Source organism: Zonotrichia albicollis, chromosome 1 (assembly GCF_047830755.1).
Source record: "Zonotrichia albicollis isolate bZonAlb1 chromosome 1, bZonAlb1.hap1, whole genome shotgun sequence".
Taxonomy (NCBI): domain Eukaryota; kingdom Metazoa; phylum Chordata; class Aves; order Passeriformes; family Passerellidae; genus Zonotrichia; species Zonotrichia albicollis.
This window is the reverse complement of record NC_133819.1, coordinates 84122598-84147290: the sequence shown is the minus strand read 5'-3', so window position 1 is coordinate 84147290 and position 24693 is coordinate 84122598. Positions and strand designations below refer to the sequence as shown.

At 45.1% G+C, this 24693-nt stretch overlaps 1 protein-coding gene across 1 annotated transcript; it reads left to right on the top strand.

The window, feature by feature from the left end:
• The first annotated feature begins 1021 nt into the window (after positions 1–1021).
• On the top strand, positions 1022–19430 carry UBE2QL1 (ubiquitin conjugating enzyme E2 QL1). Its single transcript, XM_074546097.1, has 2 exons — positions 1022–2560; positions 18096–19430. The coding sequence occupies exons 1-2, from the start codon at positions 1772–1774 to the stop codon at positions 18225–18227; spliced, it is 921 nt and encodes a 306-aa protein (XP_074402198.1). The 5' UTR covers positions 1022–1771; the 3' UTR covers positions 18228–19430.
• The last annotated feature ends 5263 nt before the right edge of the window (positions 19431–24693 follow it).

Genomic DNA, 24693 nt, shown 5'->3' with positions numbered 1-24693 from the left:
GCAAGGTCAACAGGACAGAGGGTAGGAGCAAACAAGGACAGTGTTATGGCACCTGGGCCTCCCAGGACATCACTGACATCTTACTCACAGCCCTTCATCTTCTCTCTGCTCAAAGCAGGCTGATGGAGAATCACTGGCTATCACACACAGGTCAGCTCTGCCAGTATCTCCTGGCATTGCCCTACAGAGTCTTCAGGGAGCAAGAGGAGATCCACCTCCAGATCCTCCACTGGGAAATGCGTTATGGAATATAATGCTGCTATGTGCATACACTGCTTATTGCTTTACATCCTCCGCACAACTGATGTAATCACACTTTGGGCCTTGCCTTCACTATTCCTCAATTCAAAGCATTTATTGTAATTTTTTTGCTTTTCCAGCCTCTGAAGGTAAAGAAGATGATGGGAACAGAGATTTTGGGAATCAGCTGCTCCTTCCTGTGTTACACAGAGTCCCAGGAGGACGGACCTACTTGGTCTGGAGGGGAGGGATGGGATATGGGATATGTATATCCACTGTACTGAAGAAAGCAAGATTGTCCCATCATTCCCAACACAACAAATACCAAAATTCGTGTGCGTGGGCACACACACACACACACACACACACGCACACATATATACACGTTATGCACGTACAAGTGTTTTTAATCATGTTTATATATTGATTCTTAGACATTACATATGTGATTATACGTGTTCAGGCAGGTAGGTGTAACTATATACGCACACGCACTTACATGCCATGGTCCATGCGTGTGTCCTTACACATGACCACCGAGCTGCTGTGTCCCTGCGGTAGCTGCGGGCTCTGTCCGTGCGCACACGGGTGCGCGGAGCTGCCGCGGTGTGGCTTGCCGGCCCTGTGGGCGCCGACACGCGCGCGCACACACACACACACACACACACACACACACACACACACACACACACACACGCACGTAAGTGTGCAACACCTGCCCCCGCACCCGCGGCTCTGTCCCGGCGCCCCTCCCCGCCGTGCCCGCCCCCGGCCCGCCCGGCCGGCGGGGCCGCTGCCGCAGCGCGGGGCGGAGCGGGTCGGTCCCCGCGCTGCCCGCCGGCCGCCACCCCGCCGAGCCCCGCAGCGGCGGTGCCGCCAGGCGGGCGGGGGGCGCGGCGGGGCCGTGCGGCGCTGCCCGGGCGGGCGGCCCCTCTCCCTCCCGAACAAAGGGCCGAGCGCGCCGCGGGCCGGCGCGGGCACGGCGGGGGCTGCGCGGGCGGGCTCCGACCCCCCCGCCCGCCTCGGGGGGAGGCGCCCGGAGCGGCGCGGGGCCCGGCCCGCCGGGAGCCGCCGGGGATTGGCTCGGCCGAGCGCGATCCGAAGGTGCTGGGGAAGCCATCTGCAGCGCAGGCGGTTTCGCCGCCGCTGTGCGGGGGGAGGGAGGGGGCTCTCCCATGCGGGAGGCTGGGGGATTTTTTTTTTCCCTTCCTACCTTTCCCCCCCACCAACACCACCCTCCTCCTCCTTCCTTTTCACGGGATCATGGCCACGGCGGCGGGGCCGTGATGTCCGCGGGAGCAGCCCCGCTGCGGCAATGCTCCCCGCCGCAGCTCTAGGCAGGGGAGGCGTTTGAGCGGCGGCCGCACATCCTCCGGCACCGCTGCCTCTCCGCGCCCCGGACCGGCGGAGAGGCGCTTCGCCGCCCGCCCGCCAACAGCGCACCCGCCGAGCCGGGCTTTAAATTGATAACAACCACACTAGAGCCCCGCCGGTGCTCAGAGGCGGCGGGGATCGCAGAGCCGCGCACAACATGGCCACTCTGCTGCGGAAAATCGGGCTGATCCGGCTGCACAGCCGGGACACCGAGGACCCCAAGCACCACCACCACCGCAGCAGCAGCCAGCAGGGCTCCTCGCTCCGCGGCAGAGGCAACCAGAAGAACAGCAGCAACAAGCCGCAGCCGCAGGGCCCCCCCGGCGGCGGCTGCAGCAGCAGCAGCAGCGAGGGCAGCCCCGGCGGCCACAAGAACAAGAAGGCGCCGGAGCCGGCCAAGCAGCCCCCGCAGCAGGCGCGCTCGGGAGTCGGCCGGGAGAAGCCGCGGGAGCCGGGCAGGGAGCCCGGCGCCGGCAAGGAGGCGGCGCAGCGGCCCGGCCCCGGCTCCGGCCCCGGGTGCGGGTCGGGGCCGGCGGCGCTGGTGCCCGCGGGCCGGCAGCAGCACTGCACGCAGGTGCGGACCCGGCGGCTGATGAAGGAGCTGCAGGACATCGCGCGGCTCAGCGACCGCTTCATCTCGGTGGAGCTGGTGGACGAGAGCCTCTTCGACTGGAACGTGAAGCTGCACCAGGTGGACAAGGACTCGGTGCTGTGGCAGGACATGAAGGAGACCAACACGGAGTACATCCTGCTCAACCTCACCTTCCCCGACAACTTCCCCTTCTCGCCGCCCTTCATGAGGGTGCTTAGCCCCCGCCTGGAGAACGGCTACGTCCTGGATGGCGGGGCCATCTGCATGGAGCTGCTCACCCCCCGCGGCTGGTCCAGCGCTTACACCGTGGAGGCCGTCATGAGGCAGTTCGCCGCCAGCCTGGTCAAGGGGCAGGTAGGGCTCCCTGCTCGGCGAGGAGCACACGCATCCATCGCTCGGGGTGCGGGCTGAGCGGGGTTCGGGTGGGAACCCCAAAGGGTTTGCCCAGCCACCGGGCCCGTTCCTCCCCGAGTACCTGGTGTCACCGGTGGGCGAAGGCAGGGACACACGTGTTTGCCTCCGGGGTCCCTTCTGCGGCAGGTGCGGCAGAGGTGCGGGGCAGCTTGGAGGGAAGAGGAGCACATGCATCCATCGTGTCCTCCCGCCCGGCTTTTGTCCCTGTGCCTGCCTCTGCCGCCTGCGGCACACCAAGATACTGTGCTCGTTGGCCCTGATGGGCACCTCACAGCAAAAGGGGGCTCTCCGGGCTCCAGCGGGGTTTGGGATTGGTGCCTCCTGCCCTTCACCAAGCAGTCGGCCATGCTCGCTGGTCCCTCGCGTGCAGTGCTGCCGCTGGCGGAGGGCGCGACGCTGGAGCTGCTGCCCCTGGGTCTTTGTCTGTGCTGTCCCGCACAGCATCCCTCCGGGGACGGGGGGCCACCCCGGCCTTGGGGCTTCGCACACTGCGCTGAGTGTGCCGCGGGGTCACGCCAGAAGTCGTGCCCGAGCTGCTGGCAAACTTGTACAGGTTTGTACAAATCGTCCGGCCCGAAAGGAACAAGTAATTTGGGCTGGGTGCTGCAGCTGCAGCAGTCAGATGGTTCCTGCCAGCTCTCCTCTTCAAAGGAGGTGATCGGTTCTTCCGGCAGAGGATCTCGTCTGACCTGAATCGCTGCATTTTATGCTGCTTTTTTCCCCCCTTTTTCTCCTGCAGAATACCCGTAGAAGAGAAATATTTCATAAGCCGTTTTTAATAAATGGGCGAATATTGCTGGTAGGCAGTAGTTCTTTATGCTTTATATTACCCTTTGTATTATAGTGGGCAGTGCACACATGGCTGTGACAGGGTGGTTTTCCTGTTCGTGAATGGCCTTGAACTCGGAGGACCTGCACAGCTCCATGTCTGTCAGCAAATTATACTAAGTAACTTAAATTTATATCTTGGCAAGGAGGTGGGGAAAGAATAAATAATAACATACTTTTTATTTGATTAAAAATGAGGTTACTCCTGTTGCTTCTGTAGAACTGCTTGCCTGAGCAGAAGTAAAGGTTTGTTTCTTCTTAAGACTGAAATTAATTTTGATTTTTCAACAGGCTCTTTTGTAAGTGGCATGTCCTCCTTTAACCTATTTGGTTTGCGCCTACTGATCCTTTTTTTAAAATCAGATAGTATTTTTCTCTGCACTTCATTTCAATAGGTCAAGTTTCCTAGGTCACCTTGGGATATTTAAAAAACCTACCAAGAAGAAAAAAAAGTTTTAATTAACACAGAGGCTGAGGTACGTTGAAATTCTGTAGCTGCTCTTACTGCATTACACTGTTTGTTAACCTGTCACTTTTTAGAGAGGTCAGAGTTCTTGTTATTTGTCACAATAATTTAGAAGGACAATGCTAAATTCTCTCATTTTGTAACAATTCAACCTCTTCCTGAGGTGTTGAGGTGTTAGGGGTTCAATGAATATTTACTGAGATCATAAAATGGCTCAGTGAAGAGAAGCGCTGTATTGTTTTATAAGAAATAAATTCTCAGCTATATAATCTGACAATTTTCTTCCCTAAACCACTAAAAAGATTTCCAGAAAGTAGTAGCAATTTTTTATTACCACAGGATGTTTATGTGTGCATCATTAACAAACACATTTAAAAAGCAAGAGTTTCAATAACATTCTTCCAGAAGTTTGCAAAGTCAATTATGACAGAAGGAGAACTGGGATTTAAAAAAAAAAAAAAAGCAGAAATAAACTGCTGACAGTAACTTAGTGGTTAAATTGATATAACATGGCACGTGTCAACCTCTCAGATTGGAAAGGTTATTAGGCAGTACAGTCAATACATTTATTTTCTGGGTTAGAGAGATGTTGCCTGCAGTGGGTTTGCCGGCCTGTCACCGTAGCTGGGCTCTGTGTCATGGGAGCCACGTTTCTGTAATTGCACTCCCCTCGTTATGTAATCCCCACTCCATTGCATAATAGGGCTCAAAATACGGCTGGCGCTCCCCTGTCCCTGTTTCATTTTACAGGTGATCCACTTTAGACCAGTTAGTTTTTGAAAATAAAGATGGAGCCAACGGAGCATGTAGGGCTGAGGTGCTGCATTCCCCAGCGCCGTGTGCCCGGCTTTGGGTGACTCCTGCCGTGCCGTGGGCAGTCTTGGTGTCTGCAAGGAGCCATCCCAAACAAATAGCTGTGGCTGTCACCAGGTTAATTGTGTAATTTCTGTAAGCTGCCTGCAACCTGCAATAGCATGAAATATTCAAGATGCAGTTCATCAGCAAGGCTGGAAGGGTGAGGGCCATTCTCCATCGCCTCAGAATGAACCTGCCTGAGCAAATGGCAGCAGCCATCGGGCTGAGGGGGAAGATGGGGCACTGCTGCCACCAGTGAGTCAAAGGGACCTTCCAGAGAATTGCCACTGGTTCCCAGCAATGATTTAGCATGAAATCACCATGAATCCTCCAGCCTGTGACGCATCCACGAGTGCGCCTGGCTGGCATGGGTGCCAGTGTGAGTGAGCAGGGCTGAGCGTTCTGCTGGCACACCTTCCTCCTTGGGGCAGGCCAGGGGATCCAACCAAGGTGGCTCATTTTGTTGGGCATTTCTCGTCAGTCCCATTTTGCTGAGGCAGCTGTGGCACTGTAATTCTCTGATGGTTCTTCAAAGAGAAACAGCATTTCTTTGTTTCTTGGTAGAGCTGGTAGTAGCTGTGAGCATGTATGACCTTCTGTTTTTTGACAGAGCAATCCAAAAGCAGATAAAAGTAACATTGAAAATACATTTTCAGACAGTTAAGATTCTTGACAAACTCAAAAGTTTTTTCATGGATTTCACAGACTTTTTTGCAGAGTAGAATAGAAATTGCGATAAGTCATTCTGACATCTCATGGGATGTCACTCAGGTGTTGTCTCTGTATAGAAACTTAAATGTGTAACAGAGAAATTAAGCACTTTTCTGTTACTTTTCAGCATTGCATGTGTAAGTGGCAAAACCTGTGTCCAAGTTCCCAGGCCTGGGCATACCTCTCAGGGTTTGGATTTTAAAGCAGGGTGCTTGATTTCACCAAGCAGCAACCATATGCCTCAGGTGACCTTGCTTGAGAGATGCCCTACCTTATGGGATGCCATCATGAATCTAGCATTGTATTTTTAGATTTTTTTTTGTCTGTAAATAAAAATGTTCAAAGTGAAAGAGAGGTGACTTTTGTTTGAATATAACAATTCAACAGCCCCAAATTTAACTTTTTTTTTGCCCCTCAGTTTTCAAGGAAAAAATGTTAATTAACAAACAAGTTGGGGTTTGTTTGGTTGGTTGCTTCAGCTATTCAGCTGAGAAAATCAATTATTCACACAGCTCTAGTCAGTATCTTGAGGGGAATTCTCAGTACATCAAAGGCCAAAGACTGTTTATCTGTCTGGGATCCAGAATCCTATTTTAAAAGACTTGGTGTTGTCCTTAACTCAACTGTAGCCTTGCTCTTAAAGGGATGACTTTGTACTTGCTTCCTGCACTGTCAGCTGCTCGCTGACTCCTGTCATCACAGGCAAGAGCTTGGCCCTGCTGAACCAGCGAAACAGTCGCTGTGAGCTGCTGTGGAGCTGGGGTGCCAGCCAGGGAGGTGGGGTGATGCTAATGAAATAATTTAAATACCAGTTGTTTATCATCCTGGAGGCAACTGTTCAACCTATCTGTCTAGGCAGAGCTTCCCTTGCCTGCCTCTCTGTGTCTATCCAGGCTGTGCAGGTGGGCCATGGACTGTTACTCCTTCTTAGCCCTTTAAAATGATTTATTGGTGATTTCAGAGAGAGGTTTAACAATTAGTCAGTTGCTCTCCACTTCCAGATAATGGTGTCATTGTCACAACAATATCAATAATGGAAGGAAGGAAGGAGGAATGGTACTGGGTCACAGCAGGAGGTTCATCATGGCTTTGAGTGACAGTGCACACAGGTGAGACCAATGCCCATGTTTCAGGGAGGAGTCATCTCTCTCCTTTGAAAACATGGTAGATGATGTGGTGCCAAAGAAAAAGGAGCCAACTTTGTCCAAAAGTAAGAGAGGGTTTTGTGTCTTCTAATAGATATGTTGTTTCTCACTGGACAGAATGGTTTGGTGGATGCTTAAAAGAGGGCAAAGCTATATACACCAGTGTCTAAGTAATGCATCCGGGTTTTGGTTTTTTTCTTTTTTTGAGAGCAACAAACAGAGCTGCCCCTGATGCCTTGGGGACTTCAGATGTGAGCTTGCAGTAGTGCTGACCAGTAGCACTTGTCCTCTTTTTTTCTTACAAGTCCCTTGTTCTGTCCGTAGAGGCTGGGGACCGGACTGCCAGACAAAGGCAGCTGTCAGGTAACTGCCAGCTCTGCAGATTGTCATGGAAAAAAGTCTTCATTTGAGGGAAGTACTCCCTTGCTCTTCCAGTGAATAGGAGGAACATAAAAAATTTTCCAGGATTCTTGCAGGGAATGGAAGAAACATAGAAATTTTGCCAGGACATATTACAATAGGAACAGGGGTACCCCTAATTGTGAGTATTGTTGCTGTTGTGGGCTTTTATATAATAATTAAGATAAAAATCAAAAAATAGTTTATATTTAAGCTTTAATTTTGTATCAGAAAAGTTCCTGAATTCAAATAAAAGTTGTTGATGTCTTTGATCCCTCACATTGCAGCATTAGAAATACCTCAGTGGGGCCCTGTTCATTTGCTTCAAATGCTGTGTGCCATGTATGACTATTGAAAGGATTTATCTTTCCATTTTAAAGATTCAAATATCTCAGCTGAGTTTTACCAGACTGAAACAACAGAAATGGGCTTGTTTTATGACAAACAGCTACAGAAGGTAGCTGTTAATCATAGTCTAAATTACTCCCTCTTCATCCTTTCAAACAAAAGTGTGAGCGAGCAGATAGCAGATGGGACTTGCACAGTGTCCAGGAGGTCAGCAGACTCCAGGTCTTTCAAATATGTATAGCAGAAATTAATTGCAGATCCATGGGTTTTCATACTCCAGATGCTGGGTTTGAGGAGTGTAGCCATGAATAAATCAGCTAATCTCAAAGGCTGCAGAAATGTACAGAGAGCACAGTGGTCTCTGAATTATTTGGAGCCATTGTATCTTATTAGGCCCTTAAAAATTGAATTGTTTTACTTTTTTTGCTTTTGATTAGTTGCCTGAGCAAGTGATTATGGTTATCCTCAAGAGGGGAAATGTTGCTTTAGGTCTAGGGGTGAAAAACATCGGCTCATATACAAGGATGACAGAGGAGACCAAGACTGTGTTAGGGGACTTGTCTCCCATAAAAAGGTATAAATGCTGGGCCAAAGAGATGACAGAATATTGTTTGTCTGCAGAGGAAAATCAGATCTACTTGCCTTCTAAGATGTCTCCTTCATTTCATTTGAGAAACATAGGATTGGAAGCTGAAGTTTAGGTGGAGCATATGTATTGAGATGCTGGGCCTGATTAACGGGCTGGAAAAAATAATTGTTCATGTGTACTCTGATATATTGGTGTTCTGACCATCCACTATTATTATGCAAATATATTCTGCTGAGAGGAATGAAGACACAGGGATTCCCACTCATTGAAATAGGAGGTTGGTTTAATTCTTTTAAAAAGCAGAGGGAACATAATCTCCATTTTTCTCCTTCAAAGCATAAAAATGAAAATTTTAAAATACTTTCAACTATCCCTATTACTGTTAAAATAGTTATCAAATAAACGAAATCCCTAAATTAAGCCAAATTACTAATTTTAAAACATGCTTTTATTCTTCTTGGCATTACTTAGCTGATCTCCTAAATAAAAATTGGAAAGAATTGTGGCTTTGGATTTTGTGAGAAAATTGAATTTGCTGAAAAGAGCAAGAGTCTTCTTCCCTGCATTATATAAGAAGTGCTCATTTTCTTCAGGGTGAGTGTTCAGGCAGAGAGAACCATGTAGCATTGGGGTGCTTTGTCAGATACTTCATTGAAAATTGTGTTTTTTCAGATGCAGAAAGCCTAGTCACGAAGGGTGATGTCCTGAAGGAGTAACCTAAATAACCCACTTTCTATTGTGAGGAAGATTTACTCTTCCTTTTACAGGCTAGCCTTGAAAATATGCAGCTTTCCTAGCATCCACACAATGCCCAGGGATTTCCATGCATGACCGGATACTTCCAGATTGAAGATTTGTAACTCCACAGTAATTCAGCTCCTTATATGCTGGGAGTCTGATTGCCAGGCATGGCATGATCTGTGCCATGTCCCCCTGTGGGCATCTGCTCTCACAAAGTGGGACGGTGGTTAAGTAATATAATATTTACTGCGTTTCTTTTTCCAGCCTCAGCTCCTTGGGGCTGGTGAGAGAGTCAGGGAAGGGCTCTTCTTTTCCTTGACGTATTCAGTCCTTCACATGCAGTTTCCAGTTTTCCCCTGTGAATGCCAAAAAAGGTAATGCTGACTTTCAGTGCAAAGGGAGATGGGTGGTGGGAGGATTGCTGGGTGCAATTCCTCTGCACTGAACAGGGAGAACCTCAGATGCTGTGGTAGTTACGCTGGCTGAATGGCTCAAAATGTGTCTTAATTGTAAGGTGCACAGGATCAAGTTGTTGCACTTGTAAATGGAATAGCAGGTTTCTCATGGATATCATTGTATTTTTTGAAAGTGCGGGGTCTGGTCTGTGTTGCACTCCACAAGTAATTTCTGGAGGCTGCTGAGCATTACATGGTATTGGCCTTTAACTCCATCTGGAAACAGCAGTAACTGAGTAGGTCCTGGAAGTCTCAGGACAAGCTTTACAGGAAGGATGCGATACTGTTACCTAACTTGGCTCGCAGTGGAATGAGCGCTGCACTGGGGAAAGTGCCTGAGCTGGGGAGAAGAGTAGGTGTGCTTTGATGAAAGTGAATTTGTAGTCCTTGCCAGTGTGCGCAGAACAGGTAAGTGGGCATCACACTTCAGATGTTCAGGTGATTCCTCTTCTGAAACAGAATCAAGGTGCCAGTCTGATTCACCCTATTCCCATTCAAAGTCACACTGAGGAAGGATACATCAGGCATGTCCACGTGGCAGGTGCGTGCCTGCCTCGTGCACGTGCAGAGTTTGTCCTTGGAAAATGTCTTTTTATCTGCTTGACGATCTTGTGCGTTTGCTTTGTTAAAATCAATGATTCTCATTGATTTAATCCTTTGCTGCACAGGCTCTCCAAAAGCCATGGAACTTGTCATGGTCCCACTTCTTCCTGGTCAAACCATCACAGAACTTCTGTAGTGACTCCTTGATAGAGTTACAAGTCAGCTATAATCCCAAACCTGCATTGAAAGATGAGTGAAAGTAAACCCGAGGAAAGAAGACATAAGCCTGTGTTATGAAATGGCCTGGAGCTCAGATGCTTGTCATAGTCAGGCTTTATGAGCTGTGGAATGACTTGGTATTTCTCCTGTTTCTAGGCTCATGCTACAAAGGGTAACAAGCCCCCAGCTGCAGTAAGAAGGACTCATTTCCATAATACATATCCGTGAAAAAACAAAGCATCATTAAACAGAAGAAATTGATGTTATTAGTTTTTCAGATTTTCTATTAATTTCTAAAAGTGTTAAATTTTCTGTGAATTTAATAGTATTATTTCCATTAAAATATACCTGGCATTGAAGTGTTCTATAATTATTTGTGGGAGGAGGTTGGGAGCACTTAGCCTGAGAAAAGTTGATCTGCGTTTACCTTCCAGGTTTTGCCACTGACTTAGGTGCAGTCATATAACTTCACTATATTCCTCTTTCCCACATGTAAAGTGCAGGCAAACTTATAAATGACCCACAGGTCATTTGAGGATATGTGCTTGAAGCACTCAGAGGCCTCTCTGAGTAGATGTCCATGTGCATCAGTATGAAACATACTGCAGTCAAGAGATTGGCACATTGATATAAATAGCAGTAGAAAAGCACATCCACTTGTGACTCTCATCTTACTAAATTTGGGTTTAACTCGATTAGATGTTCCCAGAGGCAACCTGCTTTTTACTACTGTTTTGCTCTTGTTTTTTTTGTTTTTGTTTTTGTTTTAGCATTGTAAAACTTAGGGGAAGGTGAAGATAGGCATTGTCGTGGTGTCTTTGTCTTTAAAGCCTGTCACAAAGGGTGGTTGGGTTGGCTTTGCTTTGGTTGGGTTCACACCCATGAGTGTGTTTGACTGGGGTAGCTTCAGGTTCCTGATGTGGAGGACCTGTGGGCTTGTGCAGAGCTGCTGTCGTGTTCCTTCTCACCTGGACGGGCCCTCAGGAACTCTACCAGTGCCTGATTCCACGTACAGGTGGCCCAGGAGGCTCAGCAAAAGACTGAGAATACATAGGAGAGAAAACATCCCTCTGTCACCTAGACAAGTGCCCTTCTGGTGGCAGGAACAGGGGCTGCCTCTTGTGACAGAAGCCCACCATGTTGTTGTACCTTCAGCCCTGGAGATGCTTGAGTCACCAATAATGCAGCCAGCCACCCAAATTTTCTTATTCTTTTGCCAGCACCTATAAAATGCAGGGAGGGAGTTTCTACACCCTCACCTGTGCTGAAATCAAGCTGCCAGCTCGGTGCTGCCTCAGGGAGAGGCGAGGGGGAGCAGCACAGTGCTCTGTGGCTGTCAGACACAGATTGGGGCTGTAAGCGTTTGTATCGATTAAGAGCTACTGGCACCAGGCTACTGGCACGGACAAATGAGCATGAATAATTACTCAGCTGCAACTCAGTTTTCTTTTTCCTGGACAAAGAACAGTTATACTCCCAGAAGGCAGAATTTATAGGATACTTTAAAGCCAGAACTTCCTATGTTTTCACTTCTCTTATGGATTATTCTTAAAAAGGAGACCAAAAAAGGCATGGAAGTACTGCTTTGGAAATTACACATTTGCAGGAAAACCTCCTTGTTTTAATTCACTTATGCTGCAGCATTATGAGTATTTGTCTGTATCACTTTCAGTACCGCTTCACTTCAGCTATAGCTAATAATCATATACAGTGCAATATAAATTGTGTGCAGTTTTTGAGACATGATTAACTGTGCCTCATCAGTACATGAAGGAAAAAAATTATAAACCATGTAATTGGGGGGAGAGACTGTGTATATTGCGCTCTAAGAGCGATGTTGTGACACATTGCAATCACTGCACTGAGAGCATGACAGTACTCACTTCAGCATCGCTCTGCTTTTGAATGTGTCTCTAAAGCCAGTGGAAATATTTTCCTCTGAAAGCTTGTTTAAATATTCTAGGATAAGGCTGGTTCAGGCTTGAGCGCTGAGTGCCTCTGTTCCTTATCAGAAAATGTTTGAGTGTGTTTGCATAGAATAGTTGGGGCCCAAAGCCATTAGTCACTGGCACATTATGGAACGTGTACGTACTGGAAACTCATAGCATGCTTCAATATTTAGGAAATCCATGGATTTTTTGTCATACATGGAGAAACCTGGCACAACAGACTTGGAAAATGGGCATGTCATTGTGGATCATCTTCCTGTCCATGGAGGGATCGCCGTAGATGCCATGTCTGGCGTCTTCTGTGTGCTTCTCTCTCTCTGCTTGTTTTTCATCTCTTGACATTTACCTAGGGTTGGGTCAGCAGAACCTGCTGTAGAGATCTGTTAAGAGATGGAGGCAGAAAAGAGAGCTGCAGCCATCCGTGTGTCCTTATGCTGGCTTACAGGATGGACCAAGGTTAGCCCCACGTGCAGAAGGCTTGTGTGATTTGCCCTTGGGAGACCAACCTGGAGTTATTTGCATTGCCAGGACTAATGAGAGTCACAGGGCTGAGGAGATTGTGTTAAGAGCTGTGCTAACAACGTGAAGGTTTGCCTGCTTCTGAGTCTCTTAGCTGTGCACTACTGGAAATTTACACAGCTTTTTGTTAGCTGGTCCAAGTAAAACGCCTGGATGTGACTGAAGGTTTGCTGTGACACCTCAGAGATCCACAGCACTGGAGCTTACATTGTTTCCACAATAACATCAGCCCTGTAAGGACTCATGGCTGTGTACGCTAAATCTCTGAAAGTTTGGGGCCTAATAATGCAGGGAGTGGCATCAGGAGTGGACTGAGCACAACCTAGAAGGGTTCAGGACCTGGCTGTGCAGTGCCACAGCTGGCCTGTGTTGGCAGTTCAGCTCCAAGTGTCTAAGCTGGACTTGGAGACCGCCACAAGTCCCTTCCAGACAGTGCTTTTGGTGATGGCATGATCCTGTGGAAGGCTGACCTCTGTTACATAGTCCCATCCTTCTAGGGAGTGCCAACAGGACACACATGGAAGCACACATGGTTCTGCCCTAAAATCATTGGGTTGGGATCTGGGAGCTACTATCATTTATTTGACAAGAGAGGGAACTCTCTTTGTCCAGAGAAGTCCTCTTGAGGCTCTCCTGACTCTGGAAGGACCAGAAGAAATGGCAAGACTGCTTTTCCTGGCACCATAGGCCAGCTGTGGGTAAATACATGGTCATAGTGGGCTCAAGAGTCTCAGGCTTCATATTTGGCTTCTGTACAGGATGTAACTCTGACTACTTTGTGATCTGGTGATGCTGGGGAAGAATTGACATGGCACATTGCTGACAGTGGTACTGACAGATTTGAAAGAGCTAATAGTTCCTGAGCTGGATGTTTTTCAGGATATGCTTCAGTGTCACAGAGCATTATGAAGGGGAGATGTGTTCACAGAGACTACTGTGGCATCACCTGGAAGGAGACAAGCTGCCAGATTTGCCCACAAAGGTCTGTAGATGTGAATGTGTCATGTTTTAACCTCTGATACAACCAAATGCTACACAGTCACTCCCTGGCTGGGGAGGAGAATCAGAAAAAAGAGTAAAAACTTGTGGGTGAGATAAGGAGTTTGATAATTGAAACTAAGTAAAATATAATGCTAATAATTATAATAATAACAAAAAAATGTAAATTAAAATAGACAAAAAACCCACAAGAAAACCTAGTGATGCACAATACCTTTACTCAACAGCCCCTGACAGATGCCGAGCCCCATCCCCAAGCAGTGATTGGCCCCTCCCAGCCAACTCTCCTCAGTTAATATGCTGGGCATGATGTTCTGTGATGTGGAACATCCCTTTGGCCAGTTCAGTTCGCTGTCCTGGCCATGTTCCCTCTTGGCTTCTGGTGTGCCTGCTCACTGGTAGAGCACAAGGCACTGTGAAAAATCCTTGGCTTAGAGTGAGCATTGCTCAACATCAACTAAAACATCAGCGTGTTATCGACATCATTCTCATGCTGAATCCAAACCACCACTTCTACTAGAAAGAAAATGAACTCTATTACAACTGAAACCAGGACAGGGGGACAAATCATACATGAGATTCACCTTGGGTCTTCTGCTGAGCATGGCAGGAGGGAGTGGTTGGTCCCTCTGTATGGCCAGGGCACTGAGAAGGCTGCCCACAGCAGATCATGTTCCAGGAGATCTTTCTGCCACCATTATCAGGGTTCTAGACTGGATGCTCATCAGCTGTTTGTGCAGGCTCATTAGTTTGGGCAAAGCCTGGGTGAGGGGCATGCAATTGCTCGCTGTTCCACGCAGGCTGGCCGCAGCAGGAGCGCGAGCGAGGGAGGAGGCTGAGCGCAGCGCACGTCCCCTGCGCCTCAGCACGGCTGCATAAAACCAGTTGGGTGCTGTGGCATTGCTTTCACCTTTCATATGTTTCTAGCTTGTTAAAATTATATCTTGATAAGTACATGAAGTCACAGCAGATGGCAAAATCTGAAACGTTCTCTCCAACTCTTTAATTAGGTTTTCAGTTATCCCTTTATGAAAGGCGCTCTGCAAGTGTCTGAAAGTATTGCAAGTATTTAAATATGCTCCTGGTGCGACTTCTCAGAGCTGAAGTCGACAGTGATATCTTTATGAAAGGCTCCTTGAGGTTTTGCTGTTGTTTTTAACCTCTTGTGGAACATTTTGATCTTGTTCAGATAACAGTTTGATATCTTTCCTTGACGTGGTGCCGGACACATCCAAAAGTCAGCCATGCCAGTGATGATCTGTATTCCCTACCCTGGCAGTAGTGGCACATGTGGTTTGGGGATTGGTCAAAATGCAGTTGTGCCTGACAGAGCTGTGGACAGCACATATTTACATACTGTATTTACCATCACTGCCATGTTTACAGAATGCAGCAGCTCACAGGCTGCCCAGAGCTGCTTGTTTAAGTAGCAGGCAGAAAATAAACTGTAGTCAGGGCTGGTAGCAGTATCTGGTAATACATATGACACTTTCTTCTATAATTGCATCCAAAATGACATTTTTAACTTAAATTTGGGAAGAGTTTTTTGGGAATGGCAAAAAAATAAAAATCAGTAAAGACAGTAGATACCACCCAAGTATAGGCTTGAAAACATCTGAAGTTGGTCAGCTGAAATTCCAGCCTTCCTTCTTTTTACCCCAGGTTTACTTGAGGCACCAAATAGGGGAACTTTCAGTCTAGGAGGTTAAATTTTATCCAGATTATAAACAGCTGACAGGATATTGGTTAATAAGAGACAGTGCTGACCGTGCCACCCATAGTTCCTGTATAAGCATACAAATACATGGACTGCAGCAGGGTAGAATTAGCTGGCCTTTGATGGTGCAGTTTGCATACAACCTGTATATGGTACCAAAGTGAAAGTGGGTTTAATGATCCCTTGCAGTAATAACAGAAAGATTTCAGAATAAACTCATTAAATGATGCTCCTTTCATCTGATACGGCTCCAGTAACATTTTACATGATGTGATGATCCTTACCACATCATTACGACACCAGAGAATTCTTACATTCCTGCTTTGAAAGCTGTACATAATCAACACCAAACATGAGCTGTTCACAATGCAAAGGTCCTACTTCTACGTACAGCTTGGTATTAATACTTTGTAAAAGCTGGGTGAGATGTGAATCATACTGTTCTAGGTCCTATGCATATAATTCAGAAAGGTATCAAAGCCTTAAAGGATAAAAAATAATATGCAAACCACAAGAGATGACAAATGGATCTAATCCAGAAATTAAGCAGCAGCATAAATTTATATTTACTTTCAAAAGTATTTCATTGATGAGATTTTGAGGATAGCATTTTCTGTGCTGTTAAATCTTCAGTTGCACTTTGTTTTTTCTTTTCCTGTTTCTCTCCATGTGCTTCCAGCAAAACCTCAGATTAGGAAGAAATTTCACAATGTTTTGTAACAACAAAAATACTCCTGCAGAATAATTATGATTGATAGTTATATAGGATATAATTATGTATTATAATTATTGAATAGGATTTTTAAAATATGTTACCCAGCTTTATTTAATTATTCCATCTGTCACAACTAAAAATGAGGTTTTCTAAGAAAATTTATGATCAGGACTCAATTGAGAACCATTCAGATCATCCTTATTTGGGACATATTAATTGCTGAATTTGTGTGGAGATGTAGAAGGTGTCTTGCTGTTTGGTCTATCAAGGGTTTTTTAAAGAGGAAATAGATTTCTGTCTGTAAATGGCAGCCAGGGAGAAAGGTGAGGAAAAGCATTGACAGGTTCAACAGATGTTTTGGGGAAAAACAAATGGGCATAAATTGACTGTGAGTAAATGGAGGTGGGAATTGGAGGGTGTTCGTAATCTTTGGTTAAGGTGTGCTCTGAGAGACTGCTCAAACTGCACTGAAAAATTATTTGTTAAAACAGGAGCAGCAAACAGCTTTTTCTTTCATGTGTCCATAGTTTTGCTGTAACAGGAGCAGTGCTGAACACAAAAGAGCCTCTGCAATATTGTGACTGCTTTCTAGAAAGAAATTATTTGTCCACGCTGCAGACTAACCTTACTCATTTTAGTCTGTAAAAGCCAATTTGATACTCCGAGGACAGATTCTGTTTTCTTTTTTCCCATTTCCTCCCTTTTCTTCCCTCGATATACCTGACTGTTTTCTCACTATTTGTTGCATGCTATTGCAAATGCCAAGTTTTGGTTTCAATTCCAAATTGACTGTAAAATCAGGGAAGCAAAAGATGATTTTTTGAGATAAAGAACAGAAAAAAATGAGAACATACTAAGTTGAACAGAAAAAATGATAACATGCTAACTTGGTTCTTAATAATTGTAACATTGTAATATGGTATCCACTCATCAGAAACAATTTATTGTTAAAAAGGCTTTCAGTGCAATCTATCAAACAATTACTAAAATTACTAGACTAGTGACTAGTCTAGACTAGTGACTTTAATTGACTTCTATTTTGTAACAAATCCAGTAGGCATAAATACTTTAAAGGTATTTATTTTATTTTGATTATTTTTTAAAGGTATTCGTTGCTGTAGAGTGGTAATAATCTGCAGCTATAATTCTTTCTTTTATCTCTGTTGGTTGATAATTGACAGGGACCAGAGTAAAAAATAAGGTAAGATATTGATAACTCAGTAAAAGTCTCTACTGCCAAACAAAGATTTGAATTTTCATACAGCTGTGCAGTTAGAGGTAATATAATAAAGCAGGGTAATAAAAATGCAGTATATGCAAATGGGTGTGTTTTCATTAATTACCAAACTTGGCGTGAAGGGTAATAAACAAATTAGAACTTTAGATTTAAGATGGAAGCAAGGTGGTTTAAGGCACTCCTTTTAGAAAGGGCAGAGCTGTTCGTGTCTCACGGGTGGGTAGGTGGCAGGAAGAGGGATGGAGTGTGTCCCGCAGGATGGAGTGTGTCCCATGGGATGGAGTGTGTCCCGCGGGATGAAGTGTGTCCCATGGGATGGAGTGTGTCCCATGGGGATAGAGTGTGTCCCGCGGGATGGAGTGTGTCCCATGGGGATGGAGTGTGTCCCGCAGGATGGATTATGTCCCATGGGATGGAGTGTGTCCCGCGGGATGAAGTGTGTCCCATGGGATGGAGTGTGTCCCATGGGGATGGAGTGTGTCCCACGGGAGGCAGTGTGTCCCACGGGATGGAGTGTGTCCTACATGATGGAGTGTGTCCCGCGGGATGGAGTGTGTCCCGCGGGATGCAGTGTGTCCCGCGGGATGGATGTGATCTTGGTGTCCCTTTGGCAGGGGCCGAGGCACGGGCAGCCCTGAGCGCAGCCGTGCCCGGTGGTCTCTGTCTGCCAGGAGGGGTCTCACGCCAAGCACGGAATGCCGGGGATGCCCGGGAGCAGCAGGAGGGAGGCGAGCCCCGAGGCACGGCCGCGGCAGCAGCCACGGGGCAGCGTGCCAGCTCAGGGCTCGCCGGGAAGGAACGGCCCCGCAGACGCCTTCTTTCTTTCTTTCTTTCTTTTTTTTTCTTTTTTCCCCTCCTTTTTACCCGTTCACTGAACATCGTTTTAAATGATCTCTGATAATGCATTTATGTTTGGGAACCATGCTGGCTGGAACCCGTAAGAGAATGCCTGTCATCCTGACGAGTTGAAAAGTTAAGCTGTGGTTTCCAGATGTGTGTTCACATCTTTAATGAAGGTTTTCTCTTTGTGTTTGGTGCAGGGCCGTATCTGCAGAAAAGCTGGCAAATCAAAAAAGTCGTTCAGTCGAAAGGAAGCTGAAGCAACATTTAAGAGTTTGGTGAAGACCCATGAAAAATATGGGTGGGTCACCCCGCCCGTCTCTGATGGCTGATGTTAGCAACCTGCACTTGACAAAAATGCTGAACAAAAGTACTGTGACATCTCCTCAGTGCTGTACACCGCCCATCCTTTTCTACTTCAGCTTCAGTTACATACCATGAATGTCAAGGAGACATCTAAGTTATTTATGAACAGATGTGTTTACAGAGGGAGAGAAAAAAAAATATGCTGTGTAGGATTATATTTCAAGACTGGAGAATGGTCATCATTGAAGTCACTTGAGCGGATGCTGAGATTGCGTCATTTGCCCCCATACAGCCCACATTGTCTTCAGCTTCTTTCCATGACAGCAGCACCAAACAGCAGTACTGGAAAGTCTATCCATTACTGCTCAGTTCATTTAAATGTAAATGAAACAGTTAATATTTAATAGGGAAGCAGTGCATTGCAGGTACATGTTTGCTGTGCTGTTTATCTTTGTCTCCTAGCAGGTCAACATAACTTGAAGATTTGTCTTTATGTGGAACTGTGGTCTGCTGTGACTAAATTTAGACCTCATTTGTGCTCTATATATGACCTTTAATTCATAAATGAAACCAGAATTAAAATGCTGAAAGGTCCTAGTGTTGAAAAAATTATTAAGTGGAATCACCCAACCGGTTACAATGTGCTCTCTGTGCTGATATTGTGATGTGCTGTTCAGAAATAAACCAGTGCAGTTAGCTGAAGGTTAGGTGGTTTTTTAAAACACGTCCACACCGGGGCTCAGAGGGGTTGGTCGGTGGTAGCAGAAAAACTATTACCCTGGCGGTACCTTCTGCAGTAGCATGTGGCCTGTCAGCTCTTCAAAGCGGCAAAACAAATGAGTGGAAATGGACAAAGCAACCTTAAAATTTTATCTGTTTAATTTTGAAATGATATGCCAGTAACAGAGTAAAAATTTTCGAGTCAAATGGAACATGGTTTGTAAGATGATTTGCATGACTGGAATTTTTCTTTTTTATTTTTACTCAATAGACATTGTATGTACTTAGAGCCCAGTATCTAAGAAAACCCACTGATGTATATAAATGTCCTATTATTTAATCATTAAAATTTAAGTTTTCTGGTAAACAAATTGAAAAAAACAACTTTCTAAGGGACTCCATAAAAGCTGAAGGTAATGTTAAGAATGGTCTAGAAAAGCATTAAAAAATGTGGATTCCGAATGGAAAATCGTATTGGACACGTGCTGAATAAAATCACCAGTATCGTTTCTGCTGCCTCGGGAATTCAATCATTTTGGCCAGCTTTTGTAGTCAAAGTAATGGGTTTTCTGTTGTGAGATTCTAAGCACCATATAGATGTATCTGTTGTGGTGGTATTTTAATTGAAAGTAGGACGGTATCGATTGTAAGACTGATTTGGAGGGGGAAGGCAGTGTGTGTTTGGAAGCACTTTCCATTATACGGCTAACACAAGAACAAATCGAAACGGTTGACCAGTTTCTGTTTTTGTTACAGCAACACTGGAGACTGTACAGAGAGCTTGGGGGTCTGGAGTTTGATTTAAAACCACATGCAGCATAGAAGAACAAAAGGAGTACAATGGAGTTCAAGCACAAGAGAAGAAGCAGCAGAGCAGATATTCTTGCAGTGCTGGTGCAAAAACGCTGTTCAGTGAGGCTGTTGAGCTTTGTCAGCTAGACAGAGAGAAAAATAATCAAAGCCTTCACCAAAAGGAATATGCAGGTCAGAGCCACTCAGTTTTGTGGGCACTGCAAGAACCTGGTTTCTTGCACTTCTGATCTCCATCAGTAGTCACTTCTCTTTCTCCTCTGATCATTTGTGGTGTGCCTTAACTCAGCTACAAAGAGAAATGCCTGGTACCACAAATCTGCCCAGATCTTGCTGCCATTTATCTCACTCTGCTTTATGCTTGGAGACAAGGCTAAAAACAGTGTATATATGTACTTTTCCTCTCAAACTGCATATCAGTTCTGTGTATCCAGCAGCAGAATGTGTCTTTTGAGTGAGGAATAACATTTCAAGTAATTTACTTTCTCAATATTTATAAACTTTCTTTGCTCTCCCTTGTGGAAGAGGAAACTGGTATGTTTAGTTAAGCATGAAATTATTTGTAATTCCTAGCAGGACTCCCTGAGAACATAGAGAGTGATCTAGCACTGGAAATCATAAGGTTTGTTATTTCCCTTCAGAAAAGCTCTTCCCTCATCAGTACAGTAAAATAATGTTAAAAGCAGCATGAAGGTGTGGTAAGTCTTTGGGGGGGAGATTATTTCATTTTCTGCTGTTTTTTAATCTGTCTCTTTTTTTTCTGTCAGTGGGTTATTTTAAATCTTCCTGAGAACCATATCTTTAATATTTAATTAAAGGGTTAGCTAAAAGGAACGTAGTGGGTGGATTGCTACCACTTCCCTCAAACCTACTTATTATGTGTCTTCTTAAGTGTGCTTTAAATAGTTAGAGCAAACATCATCGCTAAAAATCACAGTTACTTTCTGGCTGTAGGAGGTTCTCTGCATCACTCAGTGTCTTGGAGCAGTAGGAGAGGCAAATCAAAAAATCTGGTGTGCTTTGAAGCTGCAGCAGAAGGGGAGCAGAGTGCGTGCGATGATAAGCTGCGGCAACAACTCGTGCGGGGAGGAAAGAAGGCAAAGTACAGTGCATGAACTAGGGCAGGATGAAGTTCCTGCTGCACCAAAAATAATCCTGCTGCTATTAAAGAGACAATGGCTTGTGGCAGGAGCAGCCTGTGCTGGGGGCATGCAGGAAAAAGGGGACAGCAGGAAGTGCAGAGGCTTTGTGCTTCTGAGCAGGAAGGGAGGGAGGGAGATGGCTAGGAGAGTGGTTAATTAAGAGGTCTATAAAGAGAGTTTATCTGTTTTAGGGAAAATTAGTTCATGGGTTTTGTCTAGCTGTATGCTAGACAAGTTCTACTTTCTCTGCTACAGACAAGCCTAAAAGAAAAGTGAAGGAGAAATTGGGAAAGGTGTTTGAGGGGAAGGAAAAGAGGAAGACCTGAGAAGAGAGAGAAAGAGCGAGAGGGAGAAAATATAACAGGGCAAGGAAATCACATGACAATTTAAAAAGGCTGATAATGTAAGGGTGTAAAAGGAGAGAGGCAGCACAGCATCAGAAAAAGCATTTTAGGTAGGACATACTGCAGGAACATGTTGCAGAGCTGCTCCAGGTACCTAAGATCCAATAATGTCCTTTTTGTTTGTGTCCTAGAAAGTGAGAGCTTCTTCCATGTTCTGTCCTTCTGGCAGCTGAGAAGAAGGATGTTAGGATTTGGAGCTGTGTTGTGGAACTCAAATCAGGCCGTTACGTCTCTTCTGTGACTGAGAAATAAACCCAAGTGTCATTCCCAGATTCTAAATTCCAGGAGGCCAAAACGAAAACAGATTGGACAGTCATCTGCTTGGTCAAAGTTCCTCAAAATCAGCAAAGTGGGAGGATTTCTTTTGCAGACAGCAAACCTCAATATTCCCCATTTATCCAATCAAAAGTCTCCTTAGGATTTCTTGCAAAATTAGCAGTCAGCACAGGTCCTCCGGCTCTCATTAGACCCATTTTATCAGGAACATTATTTTCCATCTGCTGTCCCCAGAACAGATGATTAATTTGAACCTATCATCTGGGGAGGTGTGAAGCTGTATTGGGAAGTTACTTCCTGGCTTCTTTAGAATATATCCTTTTGGAGGATCTTCTTTGAGACTGAGAAAGTTATTTGAATGAACACAGGCACTGAGCAAAGCAAGCTTATGACAAGGGAAGAAAGCTGTCCTTGGATAACTAAATGCTGAAAGATTTCCACAAAGAACAGAATTGATGATTTATATATGGGTATGTATTTCTGTGTCATTAGAAATTGGTCCTAAAAATTCAACAATTGAAACCTTAGCAGTCAAAGACCTCTTGAACTTACATTGTTTTCTGTCCCAAACAGAGCGTGTCTCCTTCATTCCAGCCTAAACTTCAGTCCTGAGACCAGAGAAAGATGATAGGTATGGTCTGTTTATTTGGTGCTGTGATACTGTATTATGTTAAAAAAAGAGACTAGTTTCATTATCCTTGTCGAAAGCAGTACATAAGATCCTAAAACGAAACTTCTTTAGTGAACATCAGGGTTGGAACAAAGCCCTTCTAGTATGACAAATACACGTCATATGACAATGTAACATATATATATATATGCACTTTTAGAAAATTCATTTGGAAAGACACTGAGTCACAACTTCCAAGCAGTGATGGCTGTGATGGCCAGTGCTCCAATGTGCTTGCGATTTCCATTCCACAGGAACTTGCAGGAGAGAGAAATAGCTTCTTGATAGGCTGACTGTACAGAGAAGAATAGTGTAGAATTAACTGGCTTTGGAGTTTAAAGAATTAATTTAAAGTAAATGGTTTTTCTTCTCCACTTTTTACTTTATTTTTCTTTCAAGATTTTCAGGCACCCACATGGAGCCACAGGTGTCTTAATCTTACCGTGGCAATGATCAGCGTGGTGATTTATATGGCTCTGGTGAGGTGGTTGACTATGAGCACACTTTTTGTTGGAGAAGTTTTTAGAGGATAACTGACTTCCAGCTGAATGCCTGGGTGTGGAGCTTGGCAGACGCACTGAGGATTTACTTGTCAATGTTACGTAAGCAGATGTGATGCATGCAGAGGCATCCCAAAGCTTAGCTGAAATCATGGGGAAGCATTTGCATAGAGTCAGAGTGAAAAGTTTTTCTCTTCCATGCAGTAACTTCTGGTGAAGGAGTTCGTCTGTAACCGTGCCATGATCTATGCAATAGAATTAAGTAGACCAACCTGCTGGCACAATATAATTTTCCAGGTATGTTTTCCCTCCATGACAAGCACCAACTCCAACAGTCTGCTACAGACAACACATTTCAGAGGATGACAATTATTAGCAATGCTGAAGTAAAATTCCTGGATATTATCTCCTCCAGCCTTCCCAGTGCATTCCTGAGGGGAAGATGTAGCCCTGATCTAAGGGAGCAGGAGAGACAGAGAGGGCTGTGCACACACACTGAGACCATGCATTGCCCTACAAAGTGCCAGCTGTGGGATGAGGGGGGCAGCAAGCCTCTGAGCTTTCCTAGACAGTGTGCATCCTGTCTCCTTGTCAAGTACTGACCTTGCAAACACTTCACAAACATGAATTTTACTTGGATTGAATTGAAGGGTTCAGTATGCCTCTGACCCAAGTTCCTGCTTGCAGAGCAGATGGGTTACTAAATACACACTGTGGGTTTTCGTGTAAGTTAGCAGCACAGTTAAAGTTTGCTATGCTGGCTCTGCAGAGTAAAGTGGCTTTCAAACTAGGTCTGAGCACAAATAGGTTGGAAGTGAGTCACTGCTATTATCAGAACAGTTGCACTGTAGAGGTGGTTTCGTCCTTACATCAAAGGGCGGAGGTGAGGTGCTGTAGGGAGAGTCACCCTAGAACATTGCAAGACGTTAGAAAGAGCCTTCCTCTGTCATGTGTGTGTGTGTGTGTCCCACATTACTGACTGTTTAATTGCATCCTCTTAGGTGTACCTTGCTCTGCTTTGTAAATTTTAGCCCCTTCAAAGTTTTACTCATGTGCTAAGGAAACATTAAGCAAGTCATGTAAATTTACATGAAAAGCCTTCATTTGAATTTGGAAGCATGCAAATGCCATGCTGACGCCTGTCAAATTTCACCAGCAGCTTCCTCTCACAAGTCATGGACAAATCAGCGATGACGGTGGTTAACACAAAAATAGAACCTCTGCAATTTGGATGTTTGACTTTGTCTTTTCGCTGATTGCTTTGTCTTTCGGTTTGACTGACTGCAGACGAGAACGTCAAGCTAACAGCAGTGGAACTGTCATAGCGTTTGTTTATTTATAACAGCTCCTTTTGTTCATGCTGCTAAATAAGGTGGCAATAAATATTCATTGCAGTTGTGCTTCACCAAACGGGAATTCAGAGATAACTCCTTGAACTCTGAAAACTTTGCATTTTATACCCAGTGTTTGCCACCACACATAGCATTCATTATCTTCTGCTGTCAAATATTCTTGTATTTTCTTATTCAGTGACCTCCTGTGTTTTAAATTATTTGTGGTTCACTAACAGAAATACATGAAGTATGTTGCAGGTCCTCTTGGCACAAATTAGTGAAATGTAACTGAACCAATTCTAGTTGCCTGGGTGATTTAGAAACATACTTCACTTGCCATTTGCATTAGCAAGATCTGCAGACTTTTACTAAATATTCCTCAACAAAACCAAGACTTCAGTTTCAGCGCAAAATCCATGCTGACATGGATTAGCATGTGTCTCAGGAAGGAAAGCAGACCATCCTTACAAGAAATTTAAACCATTTATGCCAGGATCATTAAGTTCTGAAAATGCATGGTAACAATACAGCACAGGAAATGCCTTATACTGGATGAGGTTTTAATTATTTGATTATTACATAAACATGCTTTTGCAATGTATTAATAGAATTTATGATAATCCCAGCAAACTGGGA

Bases quoted from the DNA above. Each gene is read 5' to 3' on its own strand.
- UBE2QL1 (XM_074546097.1), top strand. From the start codon at position 1,772: ATGGCCACTCTGCTGCGGAAAATCGGGCTGATCCGGCTGCACAGCCGG. The intron at 2,561-18,095 runs GTAGGGCTCCCT...TGTTTGGTGCAG, and splicing joins CCAGCCTGGTCAAGGGGCAG to GGCCGTATCTGCAGAAAAGC.